The sequence below is a fragment of the Mugil cephalus genome, chromosome 9, assembly GCF_022458985.1.
Source record: "Mugil cephalus isolate CIBA_MC_2020 chromosome 9, CIBA_Mcephalus_1.1, whole genome shotgun sequence".
NCBI lineage: Eukaryota > Metazoa > Chordata > Actinopteri > Mugiliformes > Mugilidae > Mugil > Mugil cephalus.
This window is the reverse complement of record NC_061778.1, coordinates 16,810,296-16,838,221: the sequence shown is the minus strand read 5'-3', so window position 1 is coordinate 16,838,221 and position 27,926 is coordinate 16,810,296. Positions and strand designations below refer to the sequence as shown.

At 42.7% G+C, this 27,926-nt stretch overlaps 3 protein-coding genes across 5 annotated transcripts; 1 reads left to right on the top strand and 2 right to left on the bottom strand.

Annotated features, from left to right (window-relative positions):
* The first annotated feature begins 252 nt into the window (after nucleotides 1-252).
* Nucleotides 253-11,617, top strand: si:ch1073-145m9.1 (phosphatidylinositol phosphate synthase). Of its 3 annotated transcripts, XM_047593805.1 has the most exons (7): nucleotides 253-725; nucleotides 1,756-1,851; nucleotides 2,688-2,800; nucleotides 3,109-3,232; nucleotides 3,307-3,479; nucleotides 3,586-3,676; nucleotides 11,159-11,617. In XM_047593805.1, exons 1-6 carry the CDS (start codon nucleotides 692-694, stop codon nucleotides 3,649-3,651), a joined length of 606 nt encoding a protein of 201 aa, XP_047449761.1. In that variant the 5' UTR covers nucleotides 253-691; the 3' UTR covers nucleotides 3,652-3,676; nucleotides 11,159-11,617. The 3 variants fall into 3 exon arrangements, with proteins under 3 accessions (XP_047449761.1, XP_047449762.1, XP_047449760.1); XM_047593804.1 differs by lacking the exon at nucleotides 11,159-11,617 and having other exon boundaries at nucleotides 254-725; nucleotides 3,586-7,045; XM_047593806.1 differs by lacking the exons at nucleotides 1,756-1,851; nucleotides 11,159-11,617 and having other exon boundaries at nucleotides 3,586-7,045.
* Nucleotides 8,598-11,165, bottom strand: LOC125013290 (golgin subfamily A member 6-like protein 6). Its single transcript, XM_047593802.1, has one exon. The coding sequence runs from the start codon at nucleotides 10,425-10,427 to the stop codon at nucleotides 8,889-8,891; it is 1,539 nt and encodes a 512-aa protein (XP_047449758.1). The 5' UTR covers nucleotides 10,428-11,165; the 3' UTR covers nucleotides 8,598-8,888.
* Nucleotides 11,618-14,722: 3,105 nt separating the features above from the next.
* On the bottom strand, nucleotides 14,723-26,966 carry appbp2 (amyloid beta precursor protein (cytoplasmic tail) binding protein 2). The gene is made up of 13 exons (XM_047593801.1): nucleotides 26,561-26,966; nucleotides 22,094-22,182; nucleotides 20,587-20,738; nucleotides 19,905-20,028; nucleotides 18,775-18,943; nucleotides 18,601-18,690; nucleotides 18,359-18,426; nucleotides 18,168-18,273; nucleotides 17,948-18,072; nucleotides 17,393-17,478; nucleotides 16,250-16,440; nucleotides 15,542-15,707; nucleotides 14,723-15,320 (listed from the first exon to the last, which is right to left on the bottom strand). Exons 1-13 carry the CDS (start codon nucleotides 26,696-26,698, stop codon nucleotides 15,058-15,060), a joined length of 1,767 nt encoding a protein of 588 aa, XP_047449757.1. The 5' UTR covers nucleotides 26,699-26,966; the 3' UTR covers nucleotides 14,723-15,057.
* Between the last annotated feature and the right edge of the window lie 960 nt (nucleotides 26,967-27,926).

Below are 27,926 nucleotides of genomic sequence, written 5' to 3'. Positions count from 1 at the left end.
TGTATGTACTTATATATACACACACACACAAGAGGATACAATATATATCATATAGCTATAATATATGCATATAAGTACTTGATTATGTAAGATATACTGGAAGTGCAAAAGTGACATGTAGTAAAGGGTCATCATGCAATATTCATAAAGTCAACTGGTAAGGTGATTTTTCTATTTTATCAAACTTAGTGTTACAGCGGTGAAAAAAAACGAGTCCCAAAATGTTAAAAAAAAAAAAAAAATGTACGCCGTGTGGTTTGTATATTTCCCTAAATTCAATGCAGTTCATTTCATATATATCTATTTATTAGTTAGTTTGACGTGACGTCACGAGCATACGTACGTCCTTACGTACGTATCGCCGGCCCGCTGCTAGCTGGTCATACCGTCATACTAGCTGGTGAACGACGTGAGAAGTCCTCATGGTCCACGACATTTAAAGCTACAGTAGCCGACTCTCCAGCACGGAGACCCTCAGTGGTGACACAGGCACGAGTAACGCAGCAGGATATATTACCACGCACGCCCTTTGTTTGTTTTGATAGTTGGAGAAGTCGAGTTAGGCAGGTAGCATCGTCTCTCTGTAGTGTCCGGGATGAGGCTGTGCCGTTGTCGGTAGTTGTCGGTACCATACCAGGGGTGAGCATATCTGGTACCGACGCCGTATACCCCTTTCCTCACCTAACCGGAGATGAGAGTCCTGCTGTACTGGCCGAATATTGTTGGTGAGAAACACTTATTTGTATCATGGCAACTGCTTCAGAAGTAACTAAGTTAAGCGATTACTTGTAGATAAATATGCTAGCTAGCATGCAGTGTGCCGGTTAAGTTAGTTTTGGGTTGTACATCCACTCCCTAAACGCACTCCGGATGCAACGACGTGTCACTTATCGACTTATCGACTCAATGAAATGCGGAATGAATTACACAAAACTATGACATATGCATTACCTAACTACTACACTGCTTAAACATGTTAGTGAGAACTATGAATCAAAAACAACCCCAATGGACATGGATTAGGCTAATAAAATCAGATCTTCTCAGGTATGATATCTGTCCTTTTACTTAGTTCTTACAACTCTGTTTGGGGGTTCATTCTTCTGTGGATTTTTGTTGTTGTTGTTGTTTGTTTTTAAATAAATGCAAGATTAACTTGAACTTTCCACAGCTGAAGAAGTCGGTTTTAAAGTGACAAAAAGCTGTAACCTACAAGCTAAATCTATATTATTATCACATGTTTTAGTAAATGAGGTAAAATTAATATGAAGTAGATTATTCTTTTATAAAATTTTGAAGTGTTACAAATGTTTTACCTTTTTTTTTAAAACAAAATAAAGGCACTAAACGACACCTTAGTGTCATTACCTTGATTAGAAACTGACAGCCATTTTTGATTTAGTCTGAGTCATCGGGTGAAAGTACAACACCAGACAAATAAGACAAACCTCTTTATATCGGATTCAAGTACTTCATTATTATGAAAAACAAAACTTTTTTTTTTTAAATCAAAATTTTCACCAACATGTTAATGTAAACATGAAGATATTAAATATATCATGGTTTTGTGTAATTCGTTCTGCAATTTATTGAGTGATTCCTGGATCTAGAGTGAATGTCTGTGAATGTACCTAAAACTTGATGATAGATGTCACAGTGATTAAAAGGTGACTTTAGAACAAGAGTGAGGAGGCTGCCAGTGAATTCAAGACTTGCCTCTCCCTTGTGTTCTAATGGTTTGTGTGTCTGTTTCAGGATACATAAGGATTGGCCTTATCTTTGCTGCCTGGGCTGAATATGAGACACCAGCTGTGTTTGTTCCTCTGTACTCGGTCTCCATAGCTCTCGATGGTAAAGTGCTGTCTGTTTACAGTGTCTGAACCGTTAGGACGACTTCATATTTGTAATAATGATCTTTATTTGTACCTCACCTTTCAAATCAATATTAGAAAGCCCACAGTGCCCTAAGTGTGACCCTGCCAGAAGTTCACATTTTTTGGAAACATTAATACTGTCTGCATTTTACTTAGGTGCTGTGTGCTGTACCTGTTGTGACAAATCAGACATGGTTTTTGACACTTGACAATAGATAGAAGTAAAAACAAAAAATAAATGTTGGATTTGTCTGACCCTTTATTGTTTGGTTGTTTGGTGCATGTCTAACTAACATCCATAGGGATACCAGGTCCAACAGTTTCTCAGCAGAGCATTGTATTGTCACAAGATAGTCAATGTTATTCACTTCTCCTGTCAGTGGTTTTAATGTTGTGGCTGACCGATGTATGAGATGTCCCTGGTCCATTGGCTGTCTGTCTTAGTCTATTGTTGTCCCACCTACACTACTTCATGAAGTATGTGCAGATTGAAAACAGACAGGGATGACAGGTACCTTGTACAGACCTATTGTCAGGTCATCCATAATACCTATGTTTTACCTCATGTCAATGCAAAATGTCTGCAGCAAAAAAGGAGCTCAATTTTTTTTATAGTTTTATTTTTTATTTTATTAAAACAAAGTAGAGCACTTTATCTGCTAAGTCAAAGTGCTTGGTATCGCTTACTTTAATAGGCCGAGCTGCATCCTATCTTGCCTTCAAAAAGTGGGACTTCAACAAATTTATGACTTGCTTTTAAATTCAAAGTATATTGACGATAGTTTTTCCTGAGCCCCTATGTTCTCTGTGCAGGTGTGGATGGTTGGCTGGCGAGGAGGCTGGGCCAGACCTCCAGGTTTGGGGCATGGCTGGACGTAGTGGTGGACAATCTGGGCAGAGGGATGCTGTGGAGCATGCTGTTTCAGGTCTGTATGCACTATGTTAGGAATAGACATAACTTATGGTGCTTTTTCCATTGCCACTATAATTGTAATGTTTTTTTATTTGAATAAAAGAGGAAAAGTGTTCTGATGCAGTAGCATCTCTGTTGGATATAGCTGGTCTTTACTGCGACCCCGCATTACGTTCACTCTTCCAAAGAAATGCAAACAAATGCAACCCAAACCTCGTCCAACTGTGGTCAAAGATCAGATCTCTCAAATGTGATCTCCATGGGTACTTGGGGTATACAGATGTGTTAATATTTTCTTGTCTTTCGTCCACTGTGTTGCAGTGGGGTTGGCTGGTGTCTGCACTGGAGTGGTGTGTGTTTGTGTGTAACCACAACACCAGAGGTGAACATTGGAAGAACAGCTTCACCAGCAGCCCTCGATTAATACAGGCGATCATGGCAAATGGTAACAAGTCTGCCTCTGTATTTAAGTCAGTGCTCCTGTGCTGCGCAGCTCCATATAAATCTCTGTGCTGTCAGGGTTTCGGACACCCCTGGGCATGTGGGTGGTGAGTGGGCTGCACTGCCTCCCCGTGTGGCTGTACGCGCATCGGTGGGGTTTACTGTCAAGCTGCCTCAACCTACCTCTCTGGATCCAGGCTGTGGGGCTGCTGCTGCTTTCAGCTGGACGTCTGCTGGCCCTTTCAGCTGAGGTGCGTTAAGAGCATCACCACCCAAGCATCTACTAACCAACTCTAATCATAAAGATAAAAACAAAACCTGCTGCTTCAACTATGTGTGCCATGCTTTTCTCTGCAGATGTGGTGCATATGGACACACTTTGAATACCTCACCAGCGATGAGCCTGAGGAGAAAAAGAACTGAAAGACAGAATCTCATTTTCAATCAGGTTTGGTTTTTTGTGCAGCTGTGTAGATGCAGTTTTGTTCTTGACATTTAAAGGGAACGGTTCTAAAGGCCAAACCAGACGTGTTTGTAAGAAGTCTGCAGGACACGAAAATGATTGAACTATCGTCAGTGTGTTGTGATATCAGATTCTCTAGCAAAGGAAATGCTTTATTGTGCACATACAGCATAAAATGCTTTACCAATGCTGTGCAGACACCAGTATCTGGAAGAGGAATGTTCTTTCACTTCAGTTCTATTTCATCCCTTCTGACCGATGTTTTAAGCACTGGATATTTCCCTTCGCACATGCCCAGTTCGAGTATGTATACCAACAAAGTCACCCATGACCCTGGATGACCACAAGGAGGTGGTGTCGTCCAGGGCTAATTTCCTTTTTTTCTTCTCGCGCGCAGTTTGCTTTGGAAAACATTGAGCATTGCTTTGGAAAACTTGGCCGCTAGTAGTTCTATGGCCATCGTCGGTTGGAGCTGTGGCAGTTGGACACAAGAAATGTGACATTGATTACTGTATTGACTTTCTCCCTCGAGACGTGAGTTTCGCTCTCCTCACCGGACTTCGTAAGTACCTCTTTAGTTCTTTGGCTGCTGACTTACTTTCGTTTGTTAAAGGCATGTCGGTGACGACTGCGTCCGTGCACCCTTTTTCCGGCATTCAAGTTAGTCGGTTGATTTGCTGGCCTGTTCCCAGTACCCAACGTGGACTCTTTTTCAGTGGCCACCGGCATCTGATTTTATTGCATCAACGTCTGTTGGTATAGGCCGCCTGCGTGGAATTGCTGCAACAGACACCTGCAAGTGCCTTTTTCAGGGGCAGACCGGCCCCCACTGCCTTTGTGGTTCCCCAGTTGGCGGACTACTTGAGGGAGTTGCAGGCCTGTTGGAGAGACACTAAAGCTTGCTCCCGTTTCTTTGCAGGTTGTAGAACCTTGTCAGTTATGCATGATTCTGCAATGGTTGGCCTGGAGTGCATGGCGACCATTGAGCTTGCCATGGCTTCCCTCATTGTGTCCCTGTCACACTTCATGCTGGCCCTCTTGGCCTCACTGCAGGACGGCAGCAGGACTGCTGACGCCGTCGCCTTCTGTGATGCCTCTCTGGAGGCATTTGGCCTTATGTCCATGGACATTTTAAGGCTGATGTCCATCCTTGTCCAAGCTCACCGCCTGGTCTGGCTTTCACAGTTGATCCAGACTGAGGCGGCTAGGAGAACCCTTTGCAGCCTCCCAGTGGAACAAGGGGAAATAGGGGGCACTACAACTGCCTCCCGCACCGGCTTGCCGCCGCAAACCCACTCCACTTGTTGTCGTGGTATCCTGGGTCCTGCACAGAGACCAGCCGGGGACTTTCGGGACTCTGCCCGCCTGTGGGGCACTGAGACACAATGCATCTTCTGTCTCATGTGGCCGCACTTGGACCTAATGGTGAATTTGGACAAGAGTTGCCTAGAACCATCTCAGACCATGACCTTGATTGCGTTGGCTTTGAACAGTGTGCCCATGACAGCTTGTCCGTCCTCCCACCGTGTGGACGACATCTTTCACCTTCTTGCCTTGTTAAGGAGGGGTCAACGGTTGCCCTACGTCTCATATATGCATCTCATGGACGAACTGACGCTTGTTTCAGCCATCGTGCCTCTGGCCTTACTGTCGCTGTGCCCTCTGCAGAGGTGGCTGAAACGCTTCCACTTGGATGCCATGTGGCACACCTGTGTCTCTTCAGCATGGCCTCATGGAGGCACAGGGACTACACTCAGTGGCGTCCCACTGTGCTCTGATCCATTTCGCAGGGAGGTTGTCACCACGGATGCCTACCCCTCAGGATGGAGAGCAGTATGGTAGAGCATCTGGCAGACTTCCTCTTCTGGCAGGTACCTCTGTCAGGAGAGTCGCACCACCCCCGGATGTTGGGGACATTATCTGGGGCCACTTGGCAGTGCAGAGGTGGACCTCTTCGCCTCAGATGTGTCAACCCACTGTCCCCTGTGGCCTTCCTGACTTAGACGACCAGCACTCCAGGCCAGGATGCACTGGCTCACCCTTAGCCAGCAGGCCTTTTTTCCCCGCTTCCTCTGATTTGGCCGGTGCATCAAAGAATCCTTCAAGACGGTCACAGGATTCTGCTCGTGGGCCCCTTCCCTTCTGGCCGGGAAGGAGCTGGTTTCCTCGGCTGGACTCTGTTACAACGTGACACCTTCCCAACAGGTGGGATATCCTCTCTGGGGGATTGGATCTGGTAGCCCAAACCCCAACGCCTAGCACTGTGTGTTTGGCCTGTCAGGCATACCATAATGAACTCCAGGGCACACCCCGCTCATCTGTGTACAAGAATTGCTGGAAACTGTTTTCCCCCTGGTATGTGAGTCGGAATGAAGACCCACTGTAGTGCTCTGTGCATAATGTTACGGAAATTCTCAATTCAAAGATTTACTTGAAGCAAGGAGCCAATACATGCACTACAGCAAGTACAGAATCGACTGACAGTAGTGAGGTTGTGTTCACTTTTATACAGTAGACCCTGTCCTACAATGGAGACAACCTTGTTAGAGAGACAAGCTGTCAGCCTCATTGGAATTCAGCTAGTCATAACAAAGGAGCTGTAGATTGGATGACTCTCTGCCCTGGTATGGTGGTCCTAACAGGGAAGGTGCCACTCTACCAAGAATGTAGGTCCCTTTGGAGGACATTTGAGACGCCGCGGCACACCAGAGGCAGTGGTCTGTAGGGATGTACTAGAACGAAAGTTACAAATGTAACTACAGTCCTGTGAAACCCGGATGACTGCAAGAGCTCTCTGTTACACAGAATCCTCGTGCGCCACCAGAAAATATAGCCTCCTTCTGGTCAACCAGGGGTCACAGGTGAATTTGTTGGTATACATACTCAAACTGCGCCTGCGTGTAGGGGAATATCCTGTGCTTAAAGCACTGCCTCTGGCGGTCATCTAGGATTAATAGAACCGTAGTTACAACAATCCAGAGGCTGAACCCCTCCAGAGTAAGCGCTATGGCGATGGTGGCAAGGAAAAACATTCATCCATTTAAGAGGAGGATTCCTTGAGCAGAAGCCAGCTCACATGGGCCTTAAGAAGATGGGTTAATTACTGTAGCTTTAATTCATCACTGTACACTGAGCAAAACATATCATTTAACTACATTATAGTTTATATAATATAGTTTTGTGTTGAGTGAAAAGCAAGAAAGACAATCCATGCAGAGATATGACATATTATGGTTCAGTGGATAGGAAATACTACTTCTGAACTGTATTTGGTTGTGTTAAAAAGGGCAAAGTAATATTATTATTTATTATTTTATTCTGACTAATTTGACGATTAAAATATATTAACATGAACTTGTTCTTGTGAGAACTGCTATAATGTGTTGCAGTTGTATTTTGCTGTTAATATAGCAAAGCTTTAAATAACTACCGTGGGGGCCCTGCTTTCACACATTGAAAAGAATTCTATGTATAACACGACAAAACTGTAAATAAATGAAAAACAGAAACACACATTTTTTTATTTTTTTATTTTTATGGTATTTTAGAGTGTGGGAGGAAACCGGAGTAACCCGGGGTAAACCCACAAGGTAGGTGGGAGAGGGGGGGGGGGGGGGGGGGGGGGGGGGGGGGGGGGGGGGGTGGAAGAAGGAGGGTATAAGAGGAGGAAACAGAGATGGGAATGGGGTGGGTGAAGAAGGAGGGAATAAGAGGATGAAACAGGGATGGGAATTGAAGGGGGGGGGGGCGTATAAGAGGAGGGAACAGAGATGGGAATCGGAAGGGGACATATAAGAGGGGGAAACAAAGATGGGAATTGAAGGGGGGGGGGCTTGTAGAATTTCTTGAAGACGTTTTCGACATGCATCCGAGTAGCTTCTTCAGTCCTGATAGACTAGTGGGAAATTGAGGTTTAAATAGGAAAAACTCTGTGGGTAACACCCACCAGAAACCTGGTTGCCCAGAAACTGGTGTCACTATTTCCATAATGGCTGGGTGCTTACCTGTTATTGAGAGAGGGGGCGGGGGTGTGGGGGGGCTGTGTTCCTAGGCTACTCACTCTATGAATGGAGCTCTAACGAGGCTATTGTCAGTGGGAGCCTCCAGTCTCAAGGTGGAATGTTGTTGAAACTTCTTCAGGATAGAAGTCAAAACTGAATTGTAAATAGATGGTAAATTAAATCTCAGTCCACCTCCTCTGCTTAGAGAAGGTTTTTCCTAAGCAGAGGAGGTGGACTGAGATTTAATTTACCATTCAACAACACTCCACCTTGAGACTCCAGGCTGCCACTGAAAATAGCCTCGTTAGCGCTCCATTCATAGGGTAAGTAGCCTAGGAACAGCCCCTCTCCCACCCCCACCCACCCACCCACCCCCCCTCTCTCAACAACAGGTAATTACCCAGCCATTATGGAAATAGTGACCCCAGTTTCTGGTCAACCAAGTTTGTGGTGGGTGTTACCCACAGAGTTTTCCTATTTAAACCTCAATTTCCCACTAGTCTATCAGAACAGAAGAAGCTACTCAGATGAGGGTCAAAACGTCCTCAAGAAATCGTAAAAGTCCAGTTGACTTCATTCACCGCCTTTTGGATAACCATGACCTGGATGACCAAGAACCCTCAAAGACAGTAAGAGGAGACACGGAGATGGGAATTGGAGGGGGGCCTATAAGAGGAGGAAACGGGGATGGGAATTGAGGGGGGGGGGGGGGTATATAAGAGGGGGAAAACGGAGATGGGAATGGGGGGGGGGTGAAGAAGGAGGGTATAAGGATGAAACAGGGATGGGAATTGAAGGGGGGGGGATATAAGAGGGGGAAAACAGAGATGGGAATGGGGGGGTGAAGAAGGAGGGTATAAGGATGAAACAGGGATGGGAATTGAAGGGGGGGCATATAAGAGGGGGAAACGGAGATGGGAATGGGGGGGGGTGAAGAAGGAGGGTATAAGAGGATGAAACAGGGATGGGAATTGAGGGGGGGTGTAAGAGGAGGAAACATGGGAATGGGGACTTCTATAGGGGAGGAGAGGAATGGAAGGAGGGTGAAGAGAAGAGGAGTGAGGGTGTGTTAGAGGGAGGGGAGACAGTCATGGTGGGAGGGTGGAAGAAAGAGATGGAGGTCCGGTAGCTGAGCTCATGTGCATAGGATAGAGAAGTGAGGATGGTTGAGATGGAGGAAGGATGAAAGGAGGAGGTTACATGGAGGGCGGAGGAAGGGCGGAGGTTGAGGGAGCAGCTGAACAACTAGGAGCCTCCTCGTCCACTCTCACATTTCTGGCTCTGCTCTTTCTTCGCAGCCAGCTCCAGAAACCTTTCTTTTCTTTCTTTTTGGACTTTTTGGGCTCAGTGTCTTCTTTCGCTGGGTCTTCCTTTACTTCTTCTGCTTCTCTCTTCTCCGTCAGTTCGTTGTTTTTCTCCATCATCTCTTTCTTATTCTCCTCCAGCTCTTTATTCCTCTCCAGTATTTCGTTGTTCCTCTTCCTCAGGTCTTTCATTTTCTCCTCCATGTCTTCATTCCTCTCCTCCATTTCTTTCTTCTCTCGCTCTAAATGTCCATTCTTCTCCTTCAGTTGTTCAATTTTCTCGAGCATTTCTTTCATATTCTCCTCCAGGTGCTTGTTTTTCTCCACCAGGTCCTTTTTCTCCTGTTCCAAGTCGCTGTTTCTCTCTGTCAGCGTCTTGCCTGTCTCCTGCATGTTGTTCCTACTCTCCTGCAGTTCCTTAATTTTCTCTTCCATCTCTCTCTTCTGCGCCTCCAGTTCTTTATTCTTCTCCTCCAGCTCTTTCTTACCTTCAGTTAAGTCTTTCAACTTACTGTTCAGCTCTTCACTCTCCACCACTGTTTCATTGTTCGTCTCCAGGTCGTTCTTCTCCCGCTCCGACTCTTCATTCTTCGTTTCACTTCTGTTTTCCATTTGTTTCACGGTCTCTTCCAGATGTTGAACGTTTTCCTTCAGTTGAACGTTTTCTCGCTCCACGTCTTCACTCTGGGTTTTCAGAGCTTTCATATTCCTCCAGATGTCTCTCCTACTCTCCTCCAGATATTTGTTCTTGTTCTCCAGTTCTTTCATCCTTTGCTCCATGTCGGTGGTCTTCTCCCACATCTCGCGCCTATTTTTCAACATCTCTTTCTTAGTCGCCTCCAGCTCTTTATTTTTCTCCTCTATTTCTTTGTTATATCCAAGTTCTTGAATGTGCCTGTCCGCTTCCTTGTAAAAGAGGTCTCTCCTTTCCTTCCTCACTTTTTTCTTCTGCTCCTCCAGATCCTTCTTCTCTTCCTCTAGCTTTTCTTTCTCAGCCAGCAGCTCTCTCCTCTGAGACAAACTCTCCTTCTCCATCTGGAGCTGAAGGATTTGTGAGTCTCTCTGGCTGAGCTCCTTCTTCAGGTCGGTGACCTCCAGCTGGAGCTTGTCCAGCATGGCGTTGTGAGTCTGTGGAGGTGTCTCGACCATCGGCTCGTTGGCTGTGGCGTTTCTCTGCTTCTCCAGCAGCTCCTTCAGACTCTCATTCTCGAGCTTGACGGCGCTGTAGTTGTGGTGGAGCTTGTTCTTTTCGCTGACAAGCCGGCCGTTCTGCTTGCGCGACGAATTTAGCTGGTGCCGCAGATCGCGCACTTGGTCGCACAAGTCGACGTCCGTTTCGTCCCCACTGAAGGCGGACGATCTGGGGGGGGTGTTATTTACAGGGGTCGTTGAGGACTCCTGTCTGCGGATTGGGGTGTATCTTTGGGCCATTGATGCGGGTAACAAAGATAATGTAGAATTAGCCGTATGTGTTTTTTGAAGTCTGTAAATGTCTGATGTAGACTGTGTCAATGTCTCTAGCAAGTAGCTATGTCTCACTAATCGTTAGTCGATACTGTGAACAATGTGAAGTTAATGTGCGGACGGTCTAGTATAACTGCAGTATGAGATCATGTGATGTCATCAATTTGCCTTTGATGTCACCCTAAAGTGATCATGTGACCACACTTATTTTGCCTTTGATCTCAGGCTACATTCACTTGTTTGCTCTTGAAGATGTTGCCTAGCAACAGGGGTTCCATAGGCAGTGCTCTTAAACATGGCCGACATGGTTGTTAAGGCAACATTTACTTGAACTTTCTAAAACTGAACTATTCGGTTTTAAAGTGACATAATGCTGTAACCTACAAGTTAAATCTATATTGTTATTAGTTTTTTAGTAATTAAAAAAAAATGTGTATTAGATTTTCCTTTTATTCATTTTTGAAGTGTTATGAATCTTTTATTTTTAAATGAAATAACACACAAAACGACACCTTAGTGTCATTACATTGATTAGAAACTGTTCATTTTGACAGCCATTTTTCATCTGAGTCATTGGGTCAAAGTTATTATTACACCGGATAAATCAGACAAACTTCTTTATACTGGATTCAAGGGCTGTCAGTGAATTTCAGACTGATCTCTCCCTTGTGTTCTAATGGTTTGTGTGTCTGATTCAGGATATGTCAGGATTGGCCTCATCTTTGCTGCCTGGGCTAAATATGAGACACCAGCTGTGTTTGTCCCCCTCAACTTCATATACTGATCTTTATTTCTACCTCACATTTCAAATGAACATTAGAAAACGCTTGGCAAAGACCACAGTGCCCTAACTGTGACCCTGCTGCAAGTTCACATCTTCCAGTTTCACTTGGAAACATTGATACTATCTGCATTTACGTGCTATACCTGTTGTCACAACTGCACAGTTTCAAATCAGACATGGTTTTTGAAAACTATTAAATTATTGTAACTGTACTTTACTACATACTCTGTTACTACACAACCTCTCATCTAATACACAGCATTTACTCCTGTTTTGGTTGAAGCACTTGACTAAAAGAAAGTGTCAATGTCAGACTGTTAAAACACTGTATCATGTAATTAAACTTAACAATAAACCACATAAGTGCCATTTATATTTCTCAGTTGATTCACTCAGTTAATTACTTTTAATACGGTCTTATATGTTCTTTTAATGTGAAATCCCAGTATCTTCGGTAACTGTCCGAGGGTTTTCTTCTGAATGTAGTGGAGGGAAAATTATATAGAGACGAAGAAATATTCAAACATACTGTTTAGCGCTATGTAGGACCTTATTATTTAGCTTTTCTGCCTTATTCCATGTGCAATAATACACACCAAACAACAAAGATCCACTTTTCAAGAAGGAAACTGAGTGGGATTCGACCTGAAAAGGGTTTAATACTTCGTATCATCCATATAAAAGTGTTCTTGTGTGTATTTTTAATGTCACTTGGATGTGAATTCATATTTAACCGAACCATGCACAACACAAAAAGTAAAGGGCGCACGTTGGTCAGTGATATACATTTTAATGTTTTTGCGGCTAACAGTGAAGCAGTAACAGGACAACAGTGAAAATTTCCCCTCGTCGCATTTGGCGTCCGTCGTCTCGTTCCGAGAGAAGTGGGGTTGGGCCGTTGGAGAGTTCACAGCTTTTTGAGCATCTTTTAACGTTGCCCAGTCTTCCCCAAGAAGCACGCCCACCCCCACCTCCCACCTCCCACCTCCCCCACCACACTGCAAGTACCATTCCCTTTCAGTTTATCAGTAGATTGCAGTGACGGCCCCCGTCCTCGTCTCGTCTACATTCCCGTCAAATCAGCCGGCCAAAAACGAAAAAACAGAAACCTCATCTAGCTCATCTAGGAGCAGCTTCACATTAAGAGCCTCTTTTAAAGACAGAGAACGGAACAATCTCCAGAGTGATAGCCCTAATAGTCCAGAGTGTGACTATTATCACAGGTCAGCGTGTGACCTTCGACTGAAAGCAGTCAGTGCAGGAGCATCTCTGTGTGGCGTTTCCATCGTGATGTCGTTCTCTTTTTAAGACGAGATATGCGTTTTTTCTATAGGGTACTCTTCTATCTTTGTTTTGAATACGGTGGGGGGTTGGGGGTGGGGATGGGGGCTCCTCAGCTCGAGCCTCTCCCATCTTCGCTGCTAGAGGGGGGAGCCGTCCGACAGCACTGAACAGCAAGGCAAAAGCTTGTTTTCTTCATTCATTAGAAATAAACAAAAAACAGCGGGGTATTTATTCAAGGCATCGCACTGTCAGTTTATAATGTTGCAAATATTAATGCCTACATTTGTTGTTTTGTTTTCTTTTTTTTTTTAACCTGGACTGAACCTGTGGAAAACCTTCTCAGTTATTCCTCCATGGGGCTACAGACGACATGCTTGTCCACTTTAAGGGGTCGGCTCATCAAAAACGTTTACAGGCACCAGCTCATTCCTCCTTCGCCTAGTGATACAGACAGTGTCTTCAATATCCATCTGATTACAATGTAAAGGAATGGAATTTCATTTGCAGAGCTGAAAAAACAAATTTACTTATTTTTTTTTTTACGTGTATAAGTGGAATGATTTCGTTAAAAAATATCTGCAACGACTGACGCTGTTGGGGCAGTCAGTGGTTCCCAACGCGAGGGTCGACAATCTCAATTGGGAGCTCGTAACATAGATAAGGAAATAAGACAAATCCAACTGCGCAGTGTGCATTATGGGAAGCTGTGCAAAAGTTCTCCAGTGGATTATCAGGGGTTAATGTTGTATAGTTTGCTGTAGATGCATGTGTATCTGCGTGTACACAAATCCCAGTACAAAAATCACATTTTAGAAACTGTCCGTCCACCAGAGGGCACCGACGAACTGAACTGAGCTCAAATCTTGACTGCGATTCATTCATTGGTCAAATGAATAACTTTTGACATTTTTAAGTATTGGCTGGCTTATCATTCTTTTTTAATTGCATTCATAAATGCAAATATATTTGTAAAGAAGGGGAGAAGCTGTTACAAAGCTGAACATTTTTGACACAAACAAACAAACAAAAAACAAAACAGGTTGTTGTGGATTCTCCGGTTTTGTGGACGCCGGGCATGACAGCTGAGCTCTTTTGAGAAACGACAAGATGGGATTTTGGACAGAAATGGACGCCGAGGGAACGCAGGCTAATGGTCCAGCAAAACAACATCTGTGGAACTTTTGCTTTAATGGGATTTCTGACAGGAGGGAGTGGAGAGGGAGGGCTACATGCACCAGCTGACAGGCTAAACACACACACACACACACACACTCTAACGCATACATACAATATTGGTCCCCATTACAGTGCCCTTAAGGGTATAATAGTTTATTTAGCACTTCAAAATATGGGTCCGTCTACTGACAGATAACTGCAAGCTGGTGTAAGGCTGGTAGACATCGGTGGAGCACTTGGGCACCCAGAGTTTAATCCGTGTACACTGACACACACACACAAACACACACTCTCATCCATGAAGCCTCGATGTGTGACCTGTGCACATGTAGCATCTTCCTCTTTACACTCCTGTCCACGTTATTAGAGCGTTGAGCCGTTTCTTCAGATTTCACGTCTCGCGCAGTGCGAACGCATCAACAAAGGGCTACATAAACATACATTTGCATATAAATTATTGGCATTTTAATTATGCTATGTCAGTACTAAGCCGGTGGGGGGAAAAAAGGAGACAAAATAAAATGGAAAACAAGACCTGCGACGCTTGTTTCATGTGTAACAACATACCTACTGGTTCAACACATTCCCCTGTAATCTCTCTCTCCACCAACAGTTCATAATAGGAGTTTAATGACGTCTTCTTGGGGTCCGCTCTCAGTTCTTTGCAATGGAAAAAAAAACAAACAAACAAAAAAAACAAGAAGCCTTCAAATGAAACTCAAGCGTACAATCTGCTGTATTATTTTACTGTACAAGTGTCAAAAATAGCCAACTATTTTCATCCGTGATCTGCAGAGTGACGATGTTGCCGACTGTGGGTTGAAGCGCGTATGTCACAGGTGAACGGGGCCCCCCGGAGGAGAGGAGGCCCGCGGCCCTCAGAGCTACACTGGTTAAAATACAAAAAAAAAAAAAAAAAGTCTTTCGCTTCCAAACAGACAAGAAAAGGCGAGTGAAACAAGAGAAGAGGTCATCTGTGGTCCTTTCAGGACGTCTGAGGTTTTTCTTTTTTAAACCCTTAAACCCGTCCTCTTCCTCTTGGAGAGATGCAGCAGTTTGCTCTGGGCTGCATCCTGGTGGTGTGAGAGTGTTTCGATGAGGTTTGATAATGGTGTGTCCTCTACTTCTTCTTCTTTTCTTTTTTTTTTTTTTTATAAATTCCATGACTAGTGTGTGTTTTATATGTGAGTGTGTACTGGCAGCTGCAGTGACTAAAAAGCCAAGTGACCTGCCAGTGATGTTTGAATTGACTGTGTGTTACATTTGGGCTCACATCGTCTCTTCAGTCGGCTTAAACCCACATGTCTGTTTTTTTTTTGTTTTTTCCTCCTTGCTCTCTTTTCCCTCATAAAATCAGCCGAGACAGGGGCGGGTGGGGCCTAGGCTCTGAGCCAATAGGAAGGCTTGTACCACCTCCTGGGTCTGCTGCGGCGTTGTGTTGACGTCCTCCAGTGCGTCTGCCACGGCAAACTGCCGGTCCCTCAGCCGGTTCCAGTTGGACAGTACATTGTGGTATTCAAACACCTTCTCGTAGTTCCCCACCGAGTTGTAGAGTTTGATCAGGCCTCGGTAGTCGTACTCCAGTCCGCTGTAACCCTCTCCGAACAACTTTTTACCTGTGGGGAGAGAATGATATAAAAAGTCAGTTCACATTTATTTTTCATTTTTCACCATTTATTGATGTTAAGAGGAGCAAACATTTGATTTTACATGTGAATGGCTTGAGTATGAGTATAATTAAAACTCTTTTATCTGAGCAGACCAAGAACCAGTTCCGTGACAGAGGCTTTGGGTCATTTCAGTGAAGCACCAAAATAATAACACTGGATATACTGACCGATGGCGATGGAGCGCAGGTAGAGCCTCTCTGCGTCTTCATACTGATTCATGTCGTAGTTGTAGAGGGAGGCCAGGTGACCCACAGAAAGAGCCACCTCATAGTCCTCGTGGCCCAGTAGCTGTTCCTTGATCTGTATGGCTTTGATGTGCATCTCCTCTGCCTCCTGGTTACAGGCACAAACAAATAGACACAGAAAAGAAAGAAGAAACCGTTTAACACTGGGTAAATCCTTCCATATTCTTTCATGGACTTTTCCAATATACAAAACATGTGACCGCTGTTCATCTGAAGGAATGTGGCTTTGGTCAATGCCTGTAAATGTCGAAACTAGGTTGAAGTAAACTTGTTGCATCACACATGGAGAAATGTAGTTAGAAATAGAAGTCTGTTTAGGATAAATATGCTCATTTAAATGGTAAGGTTCATGCGTACATCCTATGGATAATAAATTTGTGTACAACAACACAGCTCTGATTGGTTGTAGGACTATCTAATTGCATGCGGTTGTATGTCTTTTTCTGTTTTGGTTAAATCACACCTCAAAATGAAATCCAAAGTCTATATTCTGAGTCTAGCTATGCCAGGCTTGGAATATGCAAACTTCATTTTCTATGTTTTATGCGATTGTGTAAGATTTTGTCAAGAGAATGACTAAACACGTCCAGCATGTGCACACATATGCGGAGAAAAGACATCTCCCCCCACCTTAAACTTCCTCATGGACTGGTAGAGTCGCCCCAGATTGCCGTAGTGTTTGGCTGTCTGGACGTTGAACTCGCCAAAGGCCTTTTTGGCCAGCTGCAGTGAGGAGAGGTGCAGGTCGTGAGCCTCCTGCAGGAGACGCTCTTCTGTCTCTTTATTGTGACAGTCGATGGCGATTTCCTCCAGGATCAGGGCTGATGGAAACGCAGGACACAATAAAGAGAAACAGGCATCATTCTGTGCAGCTACAAACAGATAAGCAGCAAACAAACATTTAAATACAACTCACTGAAGACGCTGTAGGAATGCATGAATGTCTCCCTGAATAGTAACTGCTAAAAAAGAAATGTTGGTCAACAGTAAAACATAAACGTTAACTCATGGATGCAGGTTTCCAGCCCGACCTCTTCACTACTTTACTCCTTTTCAACAGTACTATGATTTGTTTTTGGATTGAAGCACCTTGTCCGAGATATCTGAATCTAAACAACTGAAAAAGACAGCAATGAATAGAGGGTAAGCATTGACGTCACAGCCGCCCCCCCCGTCCCCTGAGTGGCAAAAAACATGGTGAAATGTAGCAGTAAATAAGGCGAGACTGGGGAAAATGTGGATTATCAGATCAAATTAAAGACATTTGTCTTTTGTGTATCAAAAGGACGGAGCATAAATTAATATTACCTGATACAAAATGTGGACCACAACACCAGGTTTCTGTGCCTGGATTCTAGTTGTTTCTTCTAATGCAGCAATTCATTTACTTCTCTGTTCTATGGCTTTCAGAAAGATCTACAAAAATATATCTCTGACTGTTTTTCAGATCTGTTGGTACAGATGTTGTTAGTGGGGTTTTAAGGTTCTATTGGTTGAGGGGAGTTGCTCCTATGTCTGCGTCAGGCTGCTAAGTAACATCCACATGAATGCCAGGTCCAAAAGTTTCTCAGGAGAACACTGAATTGTCACAATGTGATCAATGTTATATAATTCTCCTATCGGTGGTTTTAATGTTGTGGCTGATCGGTGTATGAGACGAGGACAACAGAAAAACACAAGCATGTCTCCGGCCGACTGGTGTATGTGTGTGTTCCCGACGTCCCTCTTCACATGGTGGGCAGCAGCCCAACATTTCCAAGCAATGTTCCTCACCTTTGACTCTCTTAGAGGAGGCCAGTAAGAGATGGTCCTCAGGCAGAATGTGAGTTATGATGTCTATGGCACGTTCTGCATGGAATCTGAGCGGGAAAAAAAAAAAAAAAACACACAACAGATGAGCCAAATGTGTCGCGCAACTCCGTTCAATTCATGATAAACATTTCTGAGAATTTCAGGCATTTCTCTCGAAGACGCTTGTTTTTGAAGCTCAGTCAGAGCAAAAGTGAATGAGAGGAACAGAGGACACAGCGTTACCCAATTCTGAATAGGAGCCTCTGTAAACAGGGGCGACAGTCACAAGATTAAACAAAATTACAAGAAGCATCTACACGTCTAGCACTGTGAAATTAAATATTTGATATAAGGAATGACACACGCCTCAAAGCATGCGTCTCCGTTTGATAAATATCAGGTCAGAGGGTGACAGCACAGACTCTCAGTCTATGAGTCATGGTCTTGTGCTTCATCTCTGAGAAACCTCGTGTAGGATGTAATTAACTTTAGCTGATCTACGAACAGTCTCGAGTTTGTAAGATGCATTGTTCTCACAGAGCATTGTCGAATTTCCCAGAGCTGTACTGGTGCACGTATGAGGAGTAGGCCAGGTCTTCATGGGCTGTGGCAACGTGGATGTTCTTCCCTCCGAACACAGACTGTCGGATGTCCAGGGCTGTCTGGGATTTGTACATCGAAAAAAGTTTCATTAGACGACATGGGAGAAAAAAAATGATGAAATGACGACAAGGACACAGTTGATCACACGACATACCTGGTAAATAGCAACTGATTGGCATATGTTGTCTACGTTTAGTAAGTAAAATCCGTAATCTAGCAGCGTGTCAGAATACTTGGGATGCTTGTGTCCAAAATGTTCTCTGCAAGACACAACAAACAGCTTCAGGATGCATGAAACGAATAGGAGAACAAATAACGTGGCGTCTTTGAGACACAGCAGGTTACCTCGCTAGAAACACTGCATGTTTGATCAGCTGCTCTGCTTTTCTGAACTCCCTCTTCACCACGCAGGCCTGCAGCGAGAGACGAGGCAAACTTTACACAGTCGTGTCTGAATATATCTCAAAGCTGAAAGGATTTTCCAGCTCATTGTCGATTGGTAGTGACAGTTTGTACACCCTCAGTGACGAGGCGATTTTTTATTTATTTATTTATTTTTTTAAATAGTCAGTGGATCTGAACGTTACCTTGGAGGCTTGTCGGAGGACATCAACTATAACTTTGACAGGCAGCCCTGGAGTAATTTCCTTCATAGCCTCTATACACCACCTGTATGCCTGCAAGACAACATGCAACAACATAGGAGTTACTGTAAGAGAAACAATGAAAACACATCGGCATCTGTGGAGTAGAGTACAGACCTCATCGTAGTGGCTTTTGGCGAAGAGCAAGGCACAAAGTTCGCCGTACAGCGCCGCCTTGTTGGCCTGATGGCCATGTTTGGCTAGTTTGTCCATGTAAGACTGAGCAAGCTTGAAGGTCTCCTCCCCAAGGTGGTACTTGCAGTTGCCGTTGCGGACATGAAGCAGCCTGAGAAGACCATAGGATATAACGTTAACAATTAAGATGCCTCAATCAGTCCACTAGTAGCTAACAAACTGCACTGATGTGTCAGACATTATCACCTGTAGCATTAGTTAAACTACATCTGGTCCTCTACTTTGAAGACACTCATTTTATTACAGCTTTTGTCTGCAGCCCCACATTTACACTTACTTCAGTTCACTAGGTTCACTAGTGAAAATAAATGGATTCTAATACAACGGTTCTGCAGCAAACGCCCTTCATGACTGTTATAAGGTTGAAACAGCCTTCCAACTGTGTTGAATTAAACACAACAGTGTTTCTGTTGTTTAGTCTCGCCCAATTACTAAAGTAGGGTGGTGCAAATAACAGAAACATTTACCGGTACAACACAATACAATTTAATGGGACTGCAAACCACAGCCTCCAAAATGAAAACAAGGTTGAATCTCTAACAGTTCTCTCAGTTACTTGAAATGCAGCTGTTGAAAATTTGTGTTTGAATCTGACAAAAGAGACCACAGACAAATCACTGAATAATATGAGTCAACTGCAAAACAGTCCAATGCTGTTTTAATGAATTAAATGTTTAGTAGACGAGCAGCAAATCAGTAAAAAGCACTTTCTACTTTGTCTTCATCTATCCAAATCAGGGATGTAGTGTGGATAAGTACGGCTTTTTCCAATATTCTCTGCATCTTTGAGTCACACTTTAAATCTGTTTCAGTCAATTTAGCATTCTGCATTCATCACATCCATAATAATCAATGTACAGAGATGACATCAGGTGTAACACACACAGTCAGATGGAAGTATATACAATATATAATTAATAGTACATGACTGACTGTAGCATCATTTGCAGCAAATAAATGCTTTTAAATTCCACAGCTTAAATATTGACACTATAATTCAGAGAGGATTGTAAACAGGGTGTTTGTGTTGAACACATCTTCGTGAGACTGACCTGACACAGCATTCCACAGCCCTGTAGCAGTGGAGGACCTCACTGTGGAGCGTGCACAGCTGCAGGCACGACAGAAACACTTTCTCTGCATCACCATACCAGCCCGCATCAGACAAGAAGCCACCTACAACCAAAATTATTAGATGAATCTTACTGGTTGCTGCTTTTCTATGAAGCATAAACCTTTAAAACTAAACCACAGATACTGTAAATGGGTGTAAGGAATCTTATATAGAGAAATAATACTGATGCATTTCTAAACACAATCAGCACAAACCATACTCAATACTGTTTACTAATCATAAGCGTCATCTTAGGCCAACACTGAATAAATCTGAACCATTGTGATTAATAGTATCATTAAGGTAAACGTTAAAGTTAAAAGTGGTTTCTTCATTTATACATTTAACTTTAAACCATGACAAAATGTTTGAATACATCTAAAAAACTAATGTTATCATTTGGTGGAAAATTAACAAGTGGAATAATTGATTACTCCTTAGATTTGGCAATAAAAAAAAGAAATGTCTGTAGGAGGATCTATGTAGTACAAATAATTAGGATTCCTATCTGATCTGCCATCAGCTGATTCTAACACCAGTGGGGGCAATACATGGCCTCAACTTGGAGACCATCTCAGAGCCTTGGTTTGAAACGTCCCCTCTCCTGTCCCACCACCTACCCAGCACAAAGCCGAACTGGATGGCCTTCTCCTTGACGTGGGCGTCGGACTCTGCGATGTATGAGCAGCGGCGGCTGAAGGAGTTCGCCAACACAGAGGCCACTTTAACACCATGGTCCATTAAGGCCTGGAAACAGTGGTGCAGGAGATGCCTGCAGTGAAGAAGAGGAGGAGAAGAAGAGAGGAGATCAGGTTAGTAGTATCAACAACCACAATCTGACCACTCAGTGAGTAACAATGCTGTTGACTATGGCTATTTGACCTGTACTGACTGGCTTTCACATTAAACCCATCACAGCAGAGTTAATGTAACAACATGCAGCACACAGATAACGCCCTACAGGGAATATCCATGATGCACCTTAACCTAAAGGGTGATTGTAGTAAAAGCTTTATCAACGTATAGAGGGTATACACGTGACGTCACAGAAAGGGAAGTCTCTGTGGTTACGGCCACTAAGTGGCAAAAAGTATATTCAACAGTTGAATCATAGGCTTTAATAATGTCTAAACTGTAAAATTCATTTAAAAATGTGAAGAGCTGTTGTACGATTGACTGTAGCAACAGATTTGAAAAGCATCAGAGATATGTTTTTACAGATGTCTCTGAAATATCTGCCAAAGAAAAGAGAAGCAAACAGATCATTGCATCACAAAAAACAAGTGGAATCCAGGAAACCGAAACCTGGTGTTGTAGTTCACATTTAGTATCAGGTGATATTAATTTATGCTGTGTTTTTTGATGAAGTGATAGCTTAAGTTACTTATTAAGTTACCTTCTGGAGGGCTGTTAGACAAGTTGATGGTGTTGTTTTGGCGTAGTTATGGCTGATAGAAACTATTTCACCAGCAGTAAATAACAATAAAATAATAAACGGAATATTTGCGTTGTCATCCTTTCAACGTCTAATCGGACGCTACAGTACTGTATGGCTACCGTTAATTCTCAGTTAAGCTTTTAGTGTTAGCATCCTTTATTTGGCTACATTTGTCATCACTGAAATGACCTAAAAGTAACTGAAACTGAGGCTAGTCCACTTTTCCAATTCCATACTAGTTGTATGAATCATTGTCAAGTCCAGTTGCTCTTAATTTGATCTGATGATCCACATTTTTCCTAGTCTCGCTGTATTTACTGATACATTTCACCATGTTTTTGCCACTCATAGCCCCAGGCGCCAGTGACGTTGTTTCCTACCCTCTATTTTCTGAACTTGAACTGATGGGGATCACAGGATGTTGTAACTCCCAGCACAACGACAAAGAGGAGCACAAAGCAACCCAGTAGTTATAGTAGATAGTTCTACAGTTAAACATAAAGCTAAAGATCCAACAGTAATGCAAGCGTTTATGAATTGATTACGACAAAAGTAAGTCATAAATATGTTGTTTTCAACACATTTAGCATTGACAGCACTGACAACAACGTTGTTGGGATAATTTTCTAAGATAACTCATGTGGATGGTGAAAGGTTTCAGGAACAGCTTAGCCACGTTAGGTACTCACCTTTTATCGGAGGCCCGAAGCACTTTAGCAAACACCTCCAGCTCACAGAACTCTCCTCCGAGCTGACAGAGGCGGCCCTGCTGGTAAAGCTGAGGCACACAGAGAGGGTTAGGGTTAGATGGAGCGCAGATCCACTGAAAACAACCTCAAACCTCTTCAAATTCCACCAGAAACACAATGTGGAGTCTACAGTTAATAACTTATTAAACACAGATTTTAGTTGTTAACCTAAAGATGTTCAAAGTACAGTTATATAATGATCATTGCTTTTATTCCAAATGAAGTAATTTTGCATTCTTGAAAACCGGGAATATTTTTGTTAACAATGTATTGATTCAGACAGACAGCCACAATATTCCAGTAGAGAGAGGCAGAGGCTGCAGCTGCATTTAACCTGCCAGAGAAAAGACCGAGCAGGAACCAGCCAGAAACTTGACTAGCCACGCGAGTGATTGTTATCCCATACCAGCTGAAATGTAATCATTATGCTGTGGGTCGTTTTGTTGGACGCTGTACCTGACGCCCGCCCCAAGGGAATCTGTGTGCACCTGCCTAACTATACTGTGGACATAGATTTGCTAGAGACATTAAAATCCCAAAGGTAAATCGGAGAAGTAAACAAAAGCCAGCACAACGAGGATGGCAGACGACCACTGAGTGAGTTATTGTTGTCTCATAAACCTGTTTGGTCAACTATGTTTTAGCTACAGGAGGTCAAACATTTCGTCAACGAGCAAACACTCTTCTCAGAATGCAATATTTGCATTCTTGTTACACAGGTGTGGTGTTTTTTTAATTCATGTCTTTTCGTAGTTCTATTCCCAGATTCCCTCACACTGATTGCAAATCCACGCAAAAAGAGTTTTTTTTTTTTTTTTAAACTTCAAGTGATCCTTCAGAGGAGGGGTGTCAAACTCATTTTAGCTGAGGGGCCGCGGACATCCAATCTGATTTCAAACAGGCTGAACCAGTAACATAAAAGCCCAATAACCTATAAATAACCATAACTTCAAATTGGTCCCTTTGTTTTAGTTCATTATGAAATTGTTTACCTTTGCCGAACTATCAATTTACAAAACGTTAATGTGAATAACGTGGACTTTCTGAAGATTCGACCCTCTGGCGGGCAGGTTTTGGCCTGCAGGCCGTATGTTTGACACCACTGCTTTAGAGTTCAGACAATACTGTCTGCGGTTCAGAAGCAAACAAACGAAATGCTGATGTCTGACCAGTCATCAAAATGCACTGAGCTGGAAGTTGTTATATACAGTGGTTCTCCATGGTGACGGGCTCTACCAGTTAAAGCTACATCTCTTCAACTGCATTTGTAGCATTAAATCTCACTTAAGATTGTGTATGTTAATAGAGACGTTTTATTTGGGTTGTGCAATGTGGAACACAGGCTTGTAAATTTTATTTACATACGCTTCACTCGTAAAGCTCACAGTCACAGTCAACTGGCATAAGGGAAATACCAATGTGCCAGTGTTATAGTGCTCTTGGGCCACGTTTGCAATATCTGAAAGGAAGTATAATGAGAGGATCTACTTAGGGGAATTACAGCTTCAAGGGCTCAAGTAAAAATGTTAGCATACCAATGTTAGCATTTAGCTTGTGTGTTACAATCTTAACTTCCCCATGATATTAAAACTTAAAAGTTTGCATAGGCAGGATGTGATGTGGTTCCCTGTATGTAATTGGCCCTGATGACAGGATGAGACACAATCTGCTTCCTGGCTGCAATGTGGACAGTGATGGTTTTATTGTGCTGAGAGCTGTAAACTGAATTGCCAGCGTGGGATAAATAAAGTTTTCTGAGTTGAACCGACTGGAAGAAAGTCAGCTAAGCTCTCCAATCAAATGAAATTAATTGTGTCTCTGAAATACAGCATATGAGTTGTCATTTGGGATCGTTGTGAATTTGAGTGAGAAGTTTTATGTCCTGTTGTCCTGTTTTATGTCCTCATTTGATGATGACCCCTCTGCCGACTTGGAGAGGTTACAGAAAGACATCTACTACTTTTGGGACACATTGTGTCACCAGCATTTAACTTTACACAATTGAACCAGATGGTAGTACTATTTTTGCTGCGGAAAAGTAGTTAGTAGTCAACTTTCAGTTTCCATGGAAATGTGAGACATGCCACCAAATGTCTACACGATGTTTTGTAACCTTTAGCTCATTTTGAGTTAGATAACAACTTTGTCATATCTCATAGTTGCAGTTGCTGTAAACAGTGACACCCCGAGAACAACTTGTGGCAGTAATGCCAAGGACTAAATGTGGGTTAAAAGAGATTCTGTATCACTCTGTCTCTTTCTACCAGAACAACACGACTACTTCCAAGATATTGACTTATTTTCAAAAGTTTCTCTGCAGTAGTAGTACTGGAACAGTACAACAGTGTGTTTCCGGGGCTCCAACATACCGCACAGACTGGCTTTTTTTAGCCTTCAAAACATACTGCATATTTTACAAAACATTACAGTAAAGCGCTTTATCTCATGCTTGTGTTATAAATCAGAACTAATTACAAGAAAATCAAAGGTTTCACAGTGACTGGTACATTTTCTTTGACAAACGTTGACATTTAGTGCAGTGTCGTGCGCATTAATAAAATCTATACCCTTTGTACATACTTGCGTAAGGCGCTTTCTTAATCGTACTACTGAGGACACAGACTTTATTCCCTTTGTGTTTCCTTTCCTAGGAATTTGGTCAATTTTAGCACAGTGCTTTGTGTTTGTTTTCAGGATATTGCAAACTTTGCTTTGACTTGGCTTGTATGCACAAATGTGAAATACATTTTGTACATTTGGCAATACTGGGTTCCTCTGCATATTTATGAATACAGACAGAAGGACCTCTCCATCCTCCTGTCTGACAAGGACTTTATTCTCTGTTTTTATTCTCGTTGGTTCACACTGAAGACTTGGTGCCACCTAGATTGTTGCAAGTTCTCAAAACCTCACATACACAGTAATATGAGATGGACTATCAACAATGGCGCAATTGTATTTGCATGTAAAATGTATTTCATACTTCATAGCCCTCAGTTCAGCCTATGCCTGGAGGTAATCAACATTAGTTCTTTTGGGCCTTTTTGTCTGTTTGCCGGGGTTTGTAGAAGCCTGTGTGAACCCTGTCTCATCCTCGTTCCATTGTTGACATTTCCAAAGCAAACTTACCTACTAAGAAACATAATTTCTTGGTGACAGGGACCTCACCGAAGGGGAATTTTACTCGTCTCACACAGACAGTGGATAGTGATGATGTTATTAAGATTAGCCTAGCATGCCGTGGGTTGGTGGACATAGCCTTCTGTCATTGTTCTCGTACATTATACTTAACTATATCTAACCAGCAGCTAGCAGATGTGAACACGTGAAAATAAGACAATTTTAAGACCATTATGGGTTAAATGTAAGACCTACACGAAGTTTGGAAAATAAGGAAAGTCAGAGGCACGGAAATACTTTCAAAATAACAAAATTCATAGTCATTCAACTATGAAACCAGCATATCCATGGGGTGGGTCCACTAATGAGGAACAGAAATATAATGGGCCAGGGCCAGAGGGGTCATACTGCAGATGAAGCGGAAATAAATGGACGAACGTTTTTAAGACTTCACTAAGATTTAAATTTAAGGCCTGAAATTGGGATTATCAAATTTTTGACTTTTTAAGACTCTGCTGAACCCTTGTTTTAGTATTTTTGACAAATGAGATGGTTCTTTTAAGGAAACTCCAACGCAGTCTTTACACGAATAAACATTATTATTATTAACACCTTAAGGAGGGAAACAACAACAGAGGCTTTGGTGTCAGATTTGAAGATGGATGTCCATCACAGTAGCTAGTGTACTTCACAGAGGCTGCATTTAAATTGCACACTGGGCTTGTGTACATAGCCTTTTATAGGCAAATGTAGTCATCTCGTGGTTGGAGAACATGTGCAGACTGTATTCCACAGTGATATTTCTGACGTGGTACACGGGCCTGTTTGTGTTTTAGTACAGATATGTGGTTTGACTGCGGTTTATTTCAGCATGTCTGCCTTTATAAAACACGATGAAGCTACATGTAATGAAGTAGGCCACCGCAGCTCTTGTCGAAATCTCTGACCCCACCAAAAAAACACTTGGTTTACATGACAACACCGAACCAATTCATTTCACACGGTACCTGATGTGATTAGCCACAGGGTCGATGTCGTTTACGGCAGCTACCCCAACAAACCTTCATTGTGCTCAAGTGCAAACTAAACCAGCTTGAATGCTAAGCAAACGCCAGCCAGAATTAGCCCATCTCGAGCTAATTCAGTCACCTAAAAAGCATCTTTGTCTTCAAAAGCTGGCGTAACGTTGTCGATATTTAGCTTACGTTAGCAGCAATGTTAGCAGCTGATTGTGGAAACTCAGCCAGGATGGTGACTGTCACCGAGCCTTTGGCTGGCAAGCCTTACCTTATAATAGACATCGAACTGTATGTTTTCTGGGAGCGAGCGGATGTCCCTTCTTGATCGGCTGTAGTTGTCCACCACCGCCGAGATAGCCGTGTTGTACAGGGTTTCTGGGATCCATTCGAGCTCCACCGCAGCCATGTTGTTTTCCCTCTCCAAAAAAAAAAAAAAAAAAAAAAAAAAAAACAAACTCTTCCTACATTCGCTACCTCACAGCGACTAAAACGCTTCCTCTGCAAGTCCTCATACAATATTCGCTTTGTACCGAGGCTACAGCACCTGTTATTAAAAAAATACGCGGACGCCGCTTTTCTAAAGCCGCTGTTTAATTTCCATCTTTCTCCTTCATCTCCGATTATACGTCGACCCTACAGCAGTTCCGTGGCCCCGTCCCGACGTAGGCGGTGACGTGATGACGTAATTGTGCAGTCCCTCTATAAAACCCATCTTTTATAAACAGTCCATGTATAAAAAAAGAAAAACAAAGATTTTGTAAGTTGTTTTTTTTGCGGTACATAATAGTTTTCCCGTTTTTTTGTGGGATTATGATCCATACAGATTTTAGCCACACGAAGAGATTTTGCTTTAAAAAAAATCCATTTACATAGGAACATAATTAACACACACAACTTACTGCTTTCTGAATGGGGGGTGTTGTTGTTGTTGTTTATTTGGAAAAAAACACGTTGGTATTCTCACAGTTTTATTTGATGTGACAGAATGTGTCGGTTCACAGATTCAAGATCAGACGAGATCTGAGAAATATAGTAAAATAGTAATGTCAAAAATATTTTGTAATCAACTGAAAATTTTATTTATATCAAAACCCTGAAACCCCTGATGAAGATTATTCTCTTTCATAAGAAGACTTTCATTTCAAAGGATAATACCAGCTTAGGAATTTGAGTGAAAGGTTGAGTCTCTAAAAAATATTTACCCAGTAGTCATTTGATTTAATGACAGAAGCCCTCAAACTGCATGGACTGTTTCATTTGCTTGATAACCCATGCTATACTAGAACGATTTGATAACTTTCCATAACATTTTACAGTGATGTCAGTAACTTGTTCAACTCGTTCTGCTGGAATATTATCCATGTATCATGATATGTAGTCAGTGACACTTAGTCAGCAATGTTTTCCTGGAAGTTTCTGTCTCTACCCAACCGTTCTGCTCAAGGTTTCTTACTGTTAAAAGGGGTTTTTCTTTGCTTCCCTTGCCTTAAGGCATACTATGGAGGTTTTAGGACGAGTTTTGTTTTGTATTGTTATTGACACTGTATAAATTACAATTATATATCAACCTCATCTCATCCTACCCTGCAGTCCATATTTACCTTCATTTTTTTTAAATTTATAATTATGATATA

Coding starts and splice junctions, on each gene's coding strand:
- si:ch1073-145m9.1 (XM_047593805.1), top strand. CDS start 692: ATGAGAGTCCTGCTGTACTGGCCGAATATTGTTG. Junction 726..1,755: donor GTACTGGCCGAATATTGTTG/GTGAGAAACACT, acceptor TGTCTGTTTCAG/GATACATAAGGATTGGCCTT. Junction 3,480..3,585: donor TGCTGGCCCTTTCAGCTGAG/GTGCGTTAAGAG, acceptor TTTTCTCTGCAG/ATGTGGTGCATATGGACACA.
- LOC125013290 (XM_047593802.1), bottom strand. CDS start 10,427: ATGGCCCAAAGATACACCCCAATCCGCAGACAGGAGTCCTCAACGACC.
- appbp2 (XM_047593801.1), bottom strand. CDS start 26,698: ATGGCTGCGGTGGAGCTCGAATGGATCCCAGAAACCCTGTACAACACG. Junction 20,029..20,586: donor CCAGTTCGGCTTTGTGCTGG/GTAGGTGGTGGG, acceptor TTTTGGTTGTAG/GTGGCTTCTTGTCTGATGCG. Junction 15,321..15,541: donor CCTGCGCTCCATCGCCATCG/GTCAGTATATCC, acceptor CTCTCCCCACAG/GTAAAAAGTTGTTCGGAGAG.